The sequence below is a fragment of the Gadus morhua genome, chromosome 2, assembly GCF_902167405.1.
Source record: "Gadus morhua chromosome 2, gadMor3.0, whole genome shotgun sequence".
In the NCBI taxonomy this organism is placed as follows: Eukaryota; Metazoa; Chordata; class Actinopteri; order Gadiformes; family Gadidae; genus Gadus; species Gadus morhua.
In genome coordinates, this window is record NC_044049.1 from 12,517,734 (window position 1) to 12,533,524 (window position 15,791).

General features: G+C 41.1%; 2 protein-coding genes across 4 annotated transcripts; both read right to left on the minus strand.

Annotated features, from left to right (window-relative positions):
• Positions 1-845: 845 nt before the first annotated feature.
• On the minus strand, positions 846-9,275 carry antkmt (adenine nucleotide translocase lysine methyltransferase). 3 transcript variants are annotated; one of them, XM_030343326.1, is made up of 12 exons: positions 9,023-9,275; positions 8,392-8,512; positions 7,524-7,677; positions 6,779-7,264; positions 6,494-6,678; positions 6,231-6,378; positions 5,358-5,456; positions 2,352-2,470; positions 2,123-2,227; positions 1,846-1,986; positions 1,641-1,691; positions 846-1,434 (listed from the first exon to the last, which is right to left on the minus strand). In XM_030343326.1, the coding sequence occupies exons 1-12, from the start codon at positions 9,091-9,093 to the stop codon at positions 1,225-1,227; spliced, it is 1,890 nt and encodes a 629-aa protein (XP_030199186.1). In that variant the 5' UTR covers positions 9,094-9,275; the 3' UTR covers positions 846-1,224. The 3 variants fall into 3 exon arrangements, with proteins under 3 accessions (XP_030199186.1, XP_030199195.1, XP_030199203.1); XM_030343335.1 differs by having other exon boundaries at positions 939-1,434; positions 8,392-8,487; positions 9,023-9,268; XM_030343343.1 differs by lacking the exons at positions 846-1,434; positions 1,641-1,691; positions 1,846-1,986; positions 2,123-2,227; positions 2,352-2,470 and adding an exon at positions 3,032-3,397 and having other exon boundaries at positions 9,023-9,272.
• A 1,614-nt stretch (positions 9,276-10,889) lies between these two features.
• Positions 10,890-15,560, minus strand: kctd13 (potassium channel tetramerization domain containing 13). The gene is made up of 7 exons (XM_030346301.1): positions 15,248-15,560; positions 14,227-14,490; positions 13,930-14,099; positions 13,521-13,610; positions 12,993-13,045; positions 12,298-12,493; positions 10,890-12,127 (listed from the first exon to the last, which is right to left on the minus strand). Exons 2-7 carry the CDS (start codon positions 14,468-14,470, stop codon positions 11,870-11,872), a joined length of 1,011 nt encoding a protein of 336 aa, XP_030202161.1. The 5' UTR covers positions 14,471-14,490; positions 15,248-15,560; the 3' UTR covers positions 10,890-11,869.
• Positions 15,561-15,791: the final 231 nt, after the last annotated feature.

Here is a 15,791-nt window from a genome sequence, read left to right on the forward strand (position 1 = left end):
TACTAAGAATTAGAACCAATACACATTCAAAGGTTCCTTAGAAGTTGTTATACTATTATTCGACTACTATTAAATCTATATGTTGCATAAGTTGAATACATTTTTCATTCATTATATTTATATTGTATATTTTTTATTCAAATAATCATTTTATGTCCTTTCATGATCAAAGGATATGAAATTATTAATTTAATTAAAAATGCATGTGAAAGTTTACATTGCAAAAAGCTGATGAATCAGCTGATGAATTAACAGCATATCAATAATGACTACAATTGATAAAAATAAATAAAAACGGCAATTCTTTAAATCTCAAATTAAAATGCACATTCTCCTACAGTTGCTAGTGTTTTTCGGATTAAACTGTACAGTATGGGTATAAGTCTCCATAAGGGGAATAGCAGTGGGCCATATATTATGGCCACACTTGAAGAAAAACGCATAACTGTGGTTGGGGAATCTGTCCAATCAGGAAGCTTTAATACCATTTGTACGTCCAGTGATTTGGATGGGCAAAGCCATACCCAATTTTCTCTGGGCCCACCCAAGTTGGATTCTGGCTATGTTTCTACAGGGAGAACGAAATTGTTATTGCATTGGGATGGATGGAAACGATTTCCCACATCATCATGTCTGAAATAATTAGAATCATCATAGAGCAGGTTCCAGTTGCACTTCTAACGTTAATCCCTTTAGAATGATGAAACCTTAGAGCACGGTTTGGGTCCAAGGACAAACGCGGTATGTGTATTTGCCAATTTGATGACTGTGATAACGGGTATTTTTGTTAATCGACTAAAATATCTGTTTGCCCCAAGAATGTTAGATGGTTTCATGACCCAGACCACTATTGCAAGTTGTATTTATTGAAAAAAAGCTATTTTGTTCTACACGACACAGGATTTTTTCAGAATAAAATGTTCTACCGAACAGTCAATGAACAGCGAGATTTTTAATATCACACACACATCTGGCAGGGTTACATATTGGAGTCTCATTTTTCTTCTAAAAATAATTTTCTAGTAGTGAATCGGCTGTTTGTAGAGAAAATTCTTCAATAAACAATACAACACAAAAGAAACCGGTAGTGTGCATCCATTAGCTTATTCACTTTACATTAATTGATCTGAATGATCTTAAAACAAAATAGAGAAATACAATCAAACTTCTTGTGTGCATAAATAACGACTGTGATCCAGTAGTTTTTTCCTACCTTCAACACTACTATAACACTACTTCAATGACCGGATCGATATGTGCTTCCTGGGTCGTGCAGGCATTTTGCCTCTGGGCCTGCATGCTGTAAGCCCAGACTCTGTCCACGCCTTGGCCCTCCTCTTGACAGGCTGTCCAATTGATGAAGGGGAACCGACCGGCCACTACTAACGCATCATCGGGGAGCTCGGCCTGTAGTTTCTCTTGAAGCAGCGTCAGCTAGGAAAGACAAACACATTACCAAGACAACTGATATTAAACTGACATAACAATCATTTGGGTTATCTTCATTTCAATATTTACTATGCTGGATGGAACAATGTTTTTTTATTTTACAAAACCCTGCAATAAAACTCTCTACTTCTGATAATAATTCACCACAATACTCACTGAGAGAGAATATGAGGACACAATTCACAACTCACCACACTAGGGGCCAAAAATACAGTGACATTTTTGCACTTCGTCAGGTCAACCTTTAATAAGAGACAAGAAAATACACAATCAGACCTTAATTCAACTTTAACATATATGAGTTGTGTCATTCCAACTATTAGCTAATTGTCAGCGAAAAGAATATCATTCTGACGTCAAACACTCCTTATTTGCTGATGAAATATTACTACATGCCTTCCAGAGATCCTCCCGCCGATAGGACACTTCCTCATGAAGACCGGCTCTCCAAGCGTAGAACCGGGACAGCCGGACTAGCCAAGGATTGAGCTCGTAGCCAATCGTGGGACTGAAGCCCTGACGATGGGCTGCCAGTACCTTTCACGTAGAAGAAAACAAATGTCAACAAACGCTGGTTTTACTGAATTGAGGTGGAACATTTTTCTATTTTTCCAACCCGATAGTTAATCCTCAGGTACATTGCAATTCGAATTCATGTGTGAGGTTGACTTACGATTCGTCCATCGCCAGAGCCCAAATCCATAAGCGTCCCCTGTCGACCTCTCAGTAACGTCATCACATTACGCACTTGTGTCTTGCTGGCAGGGAGGTATGGAACCTAGAGCTAGAGGTTACAATAAACTGGCTTCTGGCTACAACTATATACGAATTTTGACTGGTTATACTTGATGAATAACATTAAATTCGATGTCGGTTCCATTCAAACTTAATGCATATCCTACCTGTAATTTTAATGGCACCCTTCGGAACCCTGGTTGAAGGATACCCACCCACATCGCGTAGACAGCGAGCCCAGAACCAGCGGTTATTTGCGCGATTCCCCATACTCCCAAACGCCGGTCTTTGAAATCAGAGAGAACCTCATCTTCAGTGACCCCCTCCATTTGAAATTACTACTTTAAATAAATTGCAGCAGTAGCAAAGTTATTACATAAAGAAAATAATCGCTTGCCTCAAGGTTTGTGGTGGCATTATATATAACTAACAGTATATGGAGTCCAGTTTTCGGGTCTTTCGGGCTGTATGCAACGTAATAAATGTCCTACAAAGAGCTAGGATTGTGATACGGCTAGACTGACCATGAACATATCACAAGCTTTCGCGAAGGAATCTTGTTCAGTTCGTGCTTTGAATGGATGAGTGAGTCAATGGACGATTTCAACAACTAAATGACAAGTATGGCCATGTAAACGCTAAGGGAGAACTGACCTGCCAGAGGGCGTCTGTCTAGATTTTAGAGAAACATCCGGCGCACCAGTCCGTCTGATAATGTTACGTATAGGAACAATATCTCTTGACATTTGTTCCACCTTCTATTCACAAAGCATAATTCGTTTTAATGTTTGAGTATTCTCGGAAAATAAAGTATTTGATAATAAAAAAAAATCTTGTGAACACCATATGCGACTGATGATTCATAAGAAATACTTTATTTTAATTAACATTATAAACAACTAGGCCTATATAATAAAAAATAAAGCTGCATTTAACTTTATTTGTATAAAGACAATTAAATTGACCAAACTGTCCATAAGATTACATATATTTCCGTATCCTAGTGATATAATCCACAAAGACCACAGTTCTCAGTCGCTCTCTCCGTCGTCACTGATGATGCCCTGCAGGTTCCCCCAGTGTCTGCTTCTGTAAGGTCCTTTTTCCGCGGGGCTATCCTCCTCACTGCCAGAGTTCACTGTCCGCTTGTACCTTGCGGCAGGAGAAGAGTGCGGCTCCTTCCATGGCGATGGCCCTCTACGTGTCGGACGACCTGGAGGGATGGGGGCGCTGCCTTATTCAACTGGCCTGGGGTCTCATTTATAACCGTTGCGTACGCACAAAACGGGGCTGAAATTGGCGTACATGACTTTCCACGCGACGGTTGTGATCGTTGTGATCTATAAAAAACCAACTTGACGGGAGAATGTGCGCAGCCCTAAGCAAACTCTGACCCATGCGTACGCATGGTTTGGAGGAAAAGGAGAATTGGCGACACAGATGGTGTGGTGGTGAACTGAAGTCAGACAGAAGAATGGCAGAGTGAGAAGAACGATTATGTTTTATCATCGCCCTTCATAAATTTAATTTCAACCCGTATCATACGTTAAATCTATGTGATAAAGTCAACTGCGTTATTTCTCAGTTATAACACCAAAAACATCTCCTTAGAATAGAAAAAAAAAACAACTCTATATCTAATCCCGCCATACTGTCCACTGACGGCTCGACTGCATGGAATAAAGCATCTGTCCAACATGTGTCAATAACATAATATTTATGTGACACTGTAAACACATAATCAAATGTCAAATAAATCCCAAGTGTGGAAAACCAAGCCACACTCCTCATCACATCGTTGTCCGTTACTCTTGATGCTTTTCATGACAAATCAGGCATTAAAAAGGGGTTATGTTCAAGAACATTTTACGTGGGTGATTACAAACTGATTATCCAAGGTGTTCTCGGTCAGTCTTATTAGCGTAACCCTATAAATACAGAGGTGAGCGCCGTGGTAATGCTGCACCATATTGCACTTCTGGCGGACCATGCAAATGGCAGGATTCGGAGGGAGAGGGTCTTTAGGGACCATAACGATTTATTGGTGTTACGTATTTTAGGAACACAAGCTGTATTTCCCTCACTTAACCAATAGGGGGTAGGACCAAATATATAAGCCGTAAATACTACACATAGCCACAAGGGAAAGCAGGACATTACTGAAGGCTACAATAGATACTTTAGCCACAGAGGGCAGCATCACAGACCAGGCGAGGAAAACCGAGGATTACGTCACACCGGTTTCTCTCCGAGTCTTCCGGTCCTCGCTGAGTCCATAAAGAAGACCACCTGGCCACTAAACCTTTAGAACTCTCCCGGCAGCGATTACCATACGTGGGTTTGTGGTTAGGATCAGCTAGGAGAACACTCTCGCACGTGCTAAGGCACATCTCCAATCTCTCTTTACTTCAGAGCATCAGTTTACCATACCGAAAATACTTTATACAAATAAAGTCTCGTTAAAGCTATTCCTTTGGATTCGACCCCTCTTTCCAAGAAGTACATTGCATTGGTAGGCTACATAAAAATATGTACCTTTATGTCAGACCACTGCTTTTTTAATTCTGGGACTGTGCGCTCCGCTACTGACAAAGTTCACTGCTGCAGCAACATGTTGCCACTCACTCTGCTTTTTGTTGCTGGCGATCCAAATCCCGTGACCGCTGAACAAACCTACTATTCGGGCCTCCATCTCACCCACAAGTGTCTCCACTTCAACCTCCGTGAAATTTCGCTTTTTTGCTTTTCTCAGTACTTCTGCCATTGTTTCCGACAAGACATAATACTTGCATCCGAGTCTGTTTTATATGCAGATCGCATTCATGAGGTCATTTGCATTGACCATTTATGGTTAAAAAGGGGCGTATACAGGACGGAACGTAAAGCTGATTCAGCTGCGCACACTTGTAGGCACTCTGTGATTTATAAAGCAAAGATTGCATACGGTGTGCGTACGCAGGGTTTTAAAAATCTGAATATTTTTTGGCGCACGCAAAACTTGGCGTTTGGGCGTACGTAGACTTTTAGTAACGATCCCACGGACAGTTTTATAAATGAGACCCCTGCTCTGTGTTCAGCACGGGTACTGTAGCATGCTATATCCATCGGTGGCTATTCAGATAAGATGGAGCCGGATAGATAAAGGTACCATATGTAGTTATAATGGGAGGTACCTTGTGTGGTTATAATGTTGCTGACATCAAGCTCAGCCAGCTCTTTGGCTTCCTCCAGCTTCTTTCGAGCCTTCTTACACTTGTCAATAGATGGTAGGCCTGCACACAGAAAGAAAACAATAAAATCATGAATCATTGATATATTTAAAATCAGTATAAATTCAGTGATGTATTCCCAATGTTTTGTTTGCATAAAACTAATCAAAGCAATCACATTATTAAACCTACATTTAAATTGTTCAAACCTATAACTAATGTTGCAATTGGGAATTTGGAACATAATTATAATACCTTTAAAATCATTATCACCTTATAGCTCAAAATAATGGGGGAAAAAAACAAAGAAATAAAAAAAAGGTAAAGTAAGCTATATGACCCGATTTGATCCTACAGTGTGGCTACACTGCACCTGCTTATTGATCATCACAAACACGGTACTACACTATTCTTGGGGTGGGGTTTAAATGCTATTTTGTCTTGGAGGGTGTAGAAAAGATATCTGGGGAAAGGGCTGTACGTAAAGTAAATAATGTGGCCTAATTTGATCCTAAAGTGTTGTTTATACTGCGCTTGCTTTTGGATCATTAAAAATAGTAGCAAAATGACATCCTAAAATAGAAGATATACTGTGTTTATAGTATCACACAAAAATAAAAAAAATTAAAGTAAGTGGTCTCAAAGAGGATTCTTTTCTTTTGTCTCTGCCCTGTTTCTCTCATTTTGACTCTGTCTTGACCTCTAACCTCTTTGGATTCTTTCTTGATTCAGTCGCCAAGCCCTGGACTTGGACTTGTCTCAGACTCAACAAAGGTGGTCTTGACTACAGCTCTGCCGTTAACGACGAAAAACATGAGGAACTCTTTGTCTACCAACCTTCGATGCCTAGATCCTCCAGTTCCTTCTTCAGAACAGACACCTTGGAGCGAATGCTGCCACAGCCCTCAAACAGCTTTTTGTAGTTCCGCCTTGCACCGCAGAGAGATATGTAGCGCTTCAGCCTCAGCACTGCTTTGTTTTCTTCCTGCATGAGGCAGATGGAAAGACAGGTAGAGCATTCCTCAAGGATGCATACAAGAAAGCGCGTGTCAGAAACCTGTGGCTATTATGTATTTTAGGAAGTCCTCTGTATTGCTTACTGTTGCTCTTTTAGAGTCATCTTCTCTTCGCTTCTTCTGCTTGTCTCCCTTTTTTATGGTCAACTTCATGGCTGGTGCGCCGTCTCCCTTGACATCTTTCTCTTCTTCAAGAGAGGTCAGCGAAGATGATGAAGAATCAGGGTCCTGGGGGTCTTCTTTTGTCGTTGTCGTTGGCACTTTTCCCTCTGAAAATTGATTAGTGGGGGGGGAAAAACAAATGAGTATCAAAGGGTTGAGCATGGCATTAACACTTCCACATTTAGCGAGTCAAAAAATTTAGTTTACTGTCCAACTTGTTGCCAGGGGCTTCCTCCTTCTTGGGGACATTGTCGCAATCTTCACTACTTTCGTCGCTCTGTGACGATGATTCTTCATCGGTGGAGGATTTGGCTTGCTGCTTCCTACTTTCCGGTCCCCCGACCTCCTTGATGCCCTTTTGTTTACCATCCCATTTTTTGCCAGGTGCTCCCTTCTTAGAGTCTTTGTCCTCCTCTTCACCTATTTCATCACTCATTGACGACGATGACTCGTTCTCTTCATCGCTGGAGGCTTTGGTTTGCCTCTTCCTACTTCTCTGTTTCTTATCGCTCTTGCTGACCTTCTGTTCACCCTCCAATGGGTCCCCTGCAGGACCTTCCAAGTATTGTGGTTTGACGGTTAGGTTCATTTGTTCTTCTGCACCATCTCGATCCTTCTCGCTTTCCTGCACCAGCCGCTGGTCTTTAACTTCATTTTGGTCAATTTGCTCTTCCTCTTTACTATCAGCACTTCCTGTTTCAAAAGATGTTCAATTCCACACGTTTGCCCTTTCCAGCTCTGTTTCAGATGTTTTTTTTTAATGATATTAAATTGTGATGCACAACTCCCATGACTATTATTATTGTTAATTAAGATCAAGAAGTAATGGAAGTAGTGCTCATAAATAATATTTATTCAGTTATTGAATGCAAGTACAATGCCATTAAAACGTATTACTTACGGAAAGATAGTTAATGAACAAGGCCTGGGACTCATGATTAGGATGACCCACCTGAAGAAGTGCGTCGACGGCAAATTTTCTTTGCACTCAATTCTTCATCAGTTGATCTTCCAGAATTGGCTTCTTTATCTTTGCGGCGCTTTCTCTTGTTGCTGGGTGGTTCAACGCTGGCAATCTCTGACTCACTGACATCTGTGGCACTGACCTGGGAAACACACAAACAAAGAGGATTTGGCAATCCATACACTTAAATAGTGTGCGGCCTCCCAGGTTCTGACTTCAAACCCCAAAGATCAGTCTACTCTAAGCATCCTTGCTCCTTAATTTCTTAGCCAATTTATTCTGGAAAAATGGTTCTTCTGATATATTTTCCAAAAATAGACAATCAAAATGAAGTGAGTGAAGGACCAAATGAAATATTTGAGTGCCAATTATAGCCAATCATTTGTTCATTTCCTTCCTCAGTTTTCGATACATAATATTGACAGCCATAAAGTATATGTATTGGACTTAAAGTTATAGTGTGTCGCATTTAGTGCCATCTAGACTGGCAGTGTATAATCCCAGAGAAATAAGAATCATTCAGTTTTTGTTATTTTAGAAAGAGTCCTTTGCAGCTACATGCGGCGCAGATCCGTTGCGTTGCCATGTTTCTACAGTAGCCAGCAACTGACAAACGCTCTTAGAAAGGATTGTGGATTAAATTCAATCAAAGGTGGGGGGGGGGGACTTCTTATTCCCATGGCCATGAAGCCATCTGTGTTATAATGAGCGTTGTTGCAAATGTGCAACACAACATGGCCTTATACTTACAGTATAAAAATCTAAAAAGGACCTTTACTTGCAAGCTATGCACTATCATTTTGCATTTACAGACTAAATCTGTTTTAAGCCCCTATTTCAACAAAAAAATACGTACCTGCATATTAAGCAGCTCTTCTCCAACCACTCTTTTCATGCAGGTTTTCGCTTCTGGGCTCAAGGATTCACAACCCAAATGTGACATGTACTGCAGCTTTAAAGAGCCTAGAGTCAGTGAACTAAAAACAACGACAAATCACATTTCACACAAAACTATTTTAAGGCAGAAACATTATCCTCCCCAAACTGCCTAATCAACAAGTGATGGATGAAATAATTAACACAATTTTGCACTTGATTTCAGACAAAGGTATGAAATGCAACTAGGCAAACTTTATAGCAGAGCAATTTAAAACGATGTGAATCATCATAATTTGAGCCTGACATATACTCAAAAGTCACGGTATGCAACATTATAGTCATGCTTTGTACACTTTCTTCCGTAATGAACACAGTTGGCCGAGGTTAAACAAACATTGTACCATTTACACCGTAATTACTTCTAGCAACATGGTCGGAGAATTGAATGTACTTAATTAACGTTAATCAATTAGAAAGAAGCTGTACCATTAACGTTAACTCTCGTTACAAACAAACCTTCGTTTACATTTTAGGTATGCAAATCTAAACGGGCTCATTCAAGTTTATTTCTGACGGCAATACAGAAACGGAACAATTATGAAGTTTACCTCAGGTCTGGTGCATCATTAAGTAGATTTCGCACAAATGTCCTAATCTGAGTTTCTTTATTATGGTCCATTTTGTATCGTCTTAATTACTGACTGGCTTGTTTGGCGGGAAATTCTAATGATAATAGACCTCTGAAAGTTCCGCCTCCGAGGCTCTTGGTTCCATGTTTATTGCCGCGTTTCCACTGCAGGGTGCGGAACGGATCGGATCGCAAAGGTGCGGTAGGGAGGGGGCGGTGTAGCCCAGCTCAGTTCCGAGGTCGCGTTTCCACTGCCGACAGTACCCTTTGTGGTAGGCTAGGCCGGATGTCGATCGCCGCGGCAGCTACGTAAACATCGTAAACAACGTCTTCCTCCCCAAGAATGCAGACGAACGTCTCCACCTCCTTGTTCACCCAAGCAAGCGTTTTACTCGACATGTTAATTGTAAAGAATAATACCTCGAAGTTACTGTTTGTTTGTTTTTATCCCCGCGTCACCCGGAAGTGATGATTCTGTCGACCAATCAACGGAGGGGGTGTGTTTCCCCGTCGAGATGTGTTTCCCCTAGTCCCCGCCCCCGTCCGAAATTACCCGAAGGGCGAAGGAAGCGCGCGTACACAAAAAGCTCGCCCACGAGCTGCTGTGCTCGTACCACAGAGGCACTTTGGAGAGAGCTAAGGTTCAAACGGACTTTTTTAGCGAGTTTTATCTGAAGATGTTGTATTGTAGATTTCTATCAATATAAAATATTATTTTTGTGAGAGACTTTTCATTTTGAATGTTATGGACTTTTGGAAGGAAGTGTGCTCATTCATAATGGGGGATTATATCTTAGTTATATCTACCACTCTGGTTGGGAGCAACTCCCGCCACCCTAACAAGAATGACGTATGAAGTCTGCGCAGATCAGAACTAGCTGGTTAGCATTAATAATAGTTAACTATTATACTATTTACTATATGTTGTTTGTAGATTTAAATTAAGAAGTTTGATAATGTTAGGTTTCAATTTTTCCTCGCCCAGAGGTCCCATGAGGGGTCTACCAGAAGGGGCCTACTTACGAGTGTGTTCTAGATGCCTCGTACACACCCAGCCTATATATAGGCGCCCCTAGCGGCAGCAAATTTAAAATCATATTGGTAGTCGCCAACAGTGAGAATAACATTTTATTTCTTGGCCAACGGTAATATTTTTGGCCACTAGAATCCTCCCAGAAAAAAAGAGGCTAAATTTATGTTGATGTTGAAATTAACTGCCCCCAGTAGTCTTTCTTAAATTTGAAGTTCGCATTTTATTGTCTTCTCTTCTGCTTTAACGCGTTTCTCATGCGTTTTCGTGTAGAGTCGGTCAATTTCGTCGGTGGCCTGTTGCTTAAATATTGCTGCCACAAAGGATTATGGATTACAAATATCGCCTTCCCTTTCTCAAAGGTTGGTCAGGAGTAATCTATCTATGCCAAAGGTGGGTTAAAGGTTGCATCGAGGCACCTTTCCTAAGCATTTTTTGAATAGTAACAACCTTTCCTCCCAAGTATTTCCTAAACAAAAAACAGAATCCGAAGAGGCCCCCCATGTGGTAACATTTAAGAAAAAAAATATGTTCGAATTTCATTTTGAGGATTAAATGTATATATTATTTGTACTTTATATTTGTAACCTTGCTATTAATAATTTCGCTAAAAATGAAATAAAATAAATAAATATCTCTTTCTAGTTAAGCATATCATAAATGTTCCATACATACATACAATATAAGATAAGAAATACTTTATTCATCTCAGCAGATTTTTTTTTTTTATTAGGATCATTAATAAGCGTTATTCACTTATATTATGCGTTCATGCATGATTGAATACTTATACAATTCTAGTTAAAAATAAACAAGATATCGTTGAACAATTTGTTTATTGAGAACATTTCAATGTGCAACTTTCTGGACGGAAGTTTAGTGCATTTTTACACATAGTCCGTTAATATTATTTAAAAAGAGTGCATGAAACCCTAAGGCTGTCATGATGTCTAATTACCATAAAGAGGAAATTCAAAATTGTAACATTTTCAATGCAGGTCTACCATATTTCAGGATTTACTTGTTGGGTAGTGGGATGTCATTCCATCATGGCTTGCGGCAGTCAGTATCATTTTAAATGTTGGGTTCAAGTACAACATCCATGAGATGAAACTCAAAATGAAATGAGTGCATTGTGCACAATCCATTAAATAAAACTAATTTCAAACGGTAATAAAATAACACAATTTCCACACCCTGCATACAACAACAGAAATGGAAAGAACACAATAAATTACTTCCTTAAATTAATAGAAAACACACAAATGGAAACAATGTCAATAAGTTATAATTTTTAAACAAGGTGCCCGCTGAACAATCATATTAGAGCCTCACACTCAGTAGAAAATGGCAACCACATATTATTTCCAGACTCCACGTCTTTACCGCTCTTTCATCATCATTACAGACAACACAAGGAGCTTTTAGTTAAATGTGCAGAGCAGAGAAGCTCTCAGTGCATATAATTCACAGTCCCATGTGGACGTCAACAGCGTAGCAGACTGTTTCTGAAAGAATCCCCCCAGAACCGCAGAGGAGTTAAGCTGTCACCATGGATATAAGCCAGTAGAGAAATATCAGGTCACCCCGCCGTTCGCAGCCTCAGTTTTGACATACATATTTTAAGAATTTGTGCCACCCTAAAAAGTATTTTCCTTGTAAACATAAAGATTTTCTTCCCAACACACACAGACACAACATTGTGGGGCCTTTATGACATTTCCGCAATGGCTAAGCTTCCATGCTATTGCTATTACCAATACCCCTCCCATGACCCTCCTGCTCAGCCTCCAACTTCTAGTCCTTGTACACCGTCTGCTGACCCCCACTCCTCTCGTCGTGCATGATGTGCCTCCTGACATGGATGCGTCGCACACGCCTGTCTGCCCCGCCTCCACCACCCCCCTCCTCCTCTGATTGGCCGGCGCCAGGCGATGAGCCAGGACCCCGTTGGTCAAGGAGGGCCAGCCCTGAGGCGCCGGATCCCCGCCCCCCTTTCTCGTAGATGAGGATGTTGAGTGTCTCCTCAAAGATGCGGGCCTCTGGGAACTCCACCTGGAGGGGAGAGAAAGCCAGACCAGACCCTTAATGTGTGTCTGTTGCTGTATTGCTTTGCTGAACTCTAATAATTGATAATCTCTAATCCATGTGTTACTGGGCTGTGTTCAGTCATGGTATGTCATTAGTTTTCAACAAACAACGCCAGCTCCCTCCCTCATCTTCACCTTGGTCTGCTTCTTCTCCGTAGCATAGACGATGGAGGTGCAGCACACTTCTGCGATCTTGCGCCCTTCCCCGTAAAACGACCAGCAGCAGATCTCGTCCCCGAGTACATCCTTGACGAACAGCACACGTCCGTTGAAGCGCAGGCCCAGCTTGTCGAACAGCTCGATGTTCTTCAGGAGGTTGTCGTCCGAGTTGCTGTCCACAGGGAAACCGAAGGCGGGTTAGGTCACGAACAACAAAAACAACACCCGCACGCGCACACACACGCACAAACACACACACACACTTGATGTTATTAGCTACACACAATATCTTTGTTTGTAGCCTGTTTGATTATGGATCTTTATTTTCCTTTATGGATCTTTAATATTGCACTCCAATTATATGCAGACGTAGCTAAACAATAAAAGACATTCTGACTGTGAATAATGTTATTATGGCTGTTTATCCCCCATTCCATTTCCAAGGAAGCAAAGTAAACCTTATCTTTTCAGACTGGACGTTCCACTATGGACAGAACAGGCAAGGTAGAGAGCTTGAACGAAAGAGCAGGAAGGACATGTAGCATAGCACCACCGGTTGGAATTGAACTAGGGTTGCTACGAGGCATATTGCCTACGTCATCAGTGCACTAGCACGTCGAGCCCCCATGGGGAAGGGAAGCGTGACATTTATTCAAACTCGTAGAACATACCTGGTGTAGGAGTACTTGTTGTTTCCTCTGTTGTTTTGTAACTTCACCACAGGCTGGGCAGGAGGAGCAGACAAAGCACAATGTAAGCTGGTAAAATGGTAGCCCACACCATTCTGCTATGGCTTTCACAGGCCATTGATGGGGAGACATGGATCAGTTATGAAGCCATCAATGCTTTTCATTGACAATATCAACATTATTATAGAGCAAGTATACATGCAGACAGGGTTGCATTTATCAAACACATCAGACACAGGCCAGTACAACCCCCCCATAACTGGAGTGGGCAAATTCTTAATAAATTAATTCCAAAGAATAATGGAAAAGCAGTTAGTGGAAGAATAGGAAGACCCATTTATCTATTCTAGCCAAGAGTAAACTTGTTTTATTTTTCTCATTTGTATGTATGGCCTTGTGGGCCTATATATCAGCCAAATGTTGTTCGCTCTTTAGGGAGTCTTTCACCTGACATGACATGTACAGAAAGAACTTGATAAATGTACTTTGGGTTATCCTCCTCTAACTCACCTTCCTACAGGTAGCGATCATCTTCTGCTCCTCTTTGGCTGAGGTGATCATGGGAATACGACAGACACCTTCATAGACGTCTGTCTGTTTCTAAAGGTGGACAAACACAGGCACTCTATCAGAGGCTTCGTAATGACTTGGTTTAACCCAAGCTTCACTATGACTTCAGCTGAAAAATAAACAGGGAGAAGTGTTGAGGTTAAAATACATTCTTGTCCTTGCATTGACAGATGATTATTCTGATAAGGGTCAAAATTGAACACCTGGCTACAAGCAGATGGGGCGACAAATCTGACAATTTGGCCAGTCTATTTTCCCTTTCAGCCAAGTAAAAAGAAAACATTTTAAAATAATATTTTGGACCTTAAATCTTTAGGAATACCTAGGAAACTCACAAACAGCCACCTACCTGCATGGCATTCTGGCAATGTTGGACTAGGCCCTGGACCCTGTAATACTGAGCTTCCTTCAAAACTTCTTCCAGTTCTCTGCTCTCTTCCGGAAGTGGTACTGAGCCGTCACGCAGGAAGTTTAAAACAAGTCCAAAGTGGCGACCGCACCTATCCAACACTACCCAACCTAAAGAAGGAAAGGTTTGAGATCAGGGCAAGATGCGGAAACACCACCTGCTCCTTAATCACGTAGAAAGGCAAGACAAGAAAATAGTGACTAAATAGTCTAAACTAACTGAGGATAGCGCACCCACCCTCTGGGTCTATCATGGCCTCGATGTCCCCGGTGCAGATGCTCCTCAGCAGGCTGTCCTCCTTGCTCAGGGTCTGGATGGTTGTGTAGTGCAGCGAGCCACTGACATTGAGCTTTACATACTTGCTACCCATTAGCCCCCGCCCCGCATGGCTGACCTCTGGGACGGGGCCCGGGGGCTGGGACACGGGGCCCGCCGTATCCCCAAGGCCTGGCGCTCTCGCAGCGGAAGCCTCCGCAGACATTGGACTCAAGAATAAACCAACTGCAGAGAAAGGAAAAGCCTCATTTGTATTCCTCTCTTTCAACGAATAGTTTATAGTATATCAAAGAGCCAGCCTTTCAGTAACGTGGTGTGGGTGAAAGGTAGAGGTAGAGGGTCATGTGTGGTTCAGTATCACACACACACACACACACACACACACACACACACACACACACACACACACACACACACACACACACACACACACACACACACACACACACACACATATATAAGCATCTGCAAATGTTAGACTGGACAGAAGTCTTAGTTTAGGCCGGGTGCACTTATATGACGCCTGATAACTCCTAAAGTCCTAATAATCTTTTGTTGTACCACAAACAACCAGAGCGTTATCCTTTTATTTTTATTTGATTTCCTTACATAGCAAACCCAAGCTCTATATAGAACTGAAATTGTATAGCAATAAAAAAATCGAAATACTGTCAGTTCTATAGAACCAACAAAACAACCGGAAATAGAATATCGTTTCCCTTGACAATAAACCAAATGTATTGTTGGTTTATTGTTTTATTGTTGTTTTATTGTTTATTGTTGTGTATAATGTTGGCTGAACTTGCATGACGCATGGACACAGCACTACACATCAATACCCAAATGTTTTCAAGCTAAATGTTATATGTTTTGCTCAAGTGGTGAGCAAACGTATGCCTCAACTGTTTTTTAAAAACGTTAACGTTAACACATAGCATATGGCCAGCAATGCTCATTGGTAATATTCAAAAGGTGAACTTACCACACCAACATCCAATGAAATAATTCAATTAACGTCGATGAGTCGTGAATATTTAGCCAGTGCTTATAAGGAAGAGTATAATAATAATTCACGGCAGTGTTTCTGGTAACGTTTGGCAATTCATTTCCAACGTTTGGTTTAAAAATAAAGCAATATTCAAACCGCTAGCACTTCTTACTTATTACGAAAAAAATAACTACAAAGACCATCAGGATTTTAACTCTTCTACACTGTTAAATTAAAGGATATTTAAAGAGGATCATTTTGATACATCCGCATAGTCGTTTGATAAGGAACTTCCGCTGATATTGCATGTTATTCATCCGGTTCAAAATGGAATTAGCAGCAGTGCCAAGAGTTGACAACAGTCGAAATATCGCCCCCTATTGGTTTGAAAGCGTGATTCCGGGAAACCTTTGAAATCATTAGCATTTTTCCATCTTTTGCCTTAACTTTCTTTGACTTATAGCTAGTATGATAATGATGATAATAATAATAATAATAATAATAATAATAAAGTTTGATCTGTTTCAGAACCCAATGC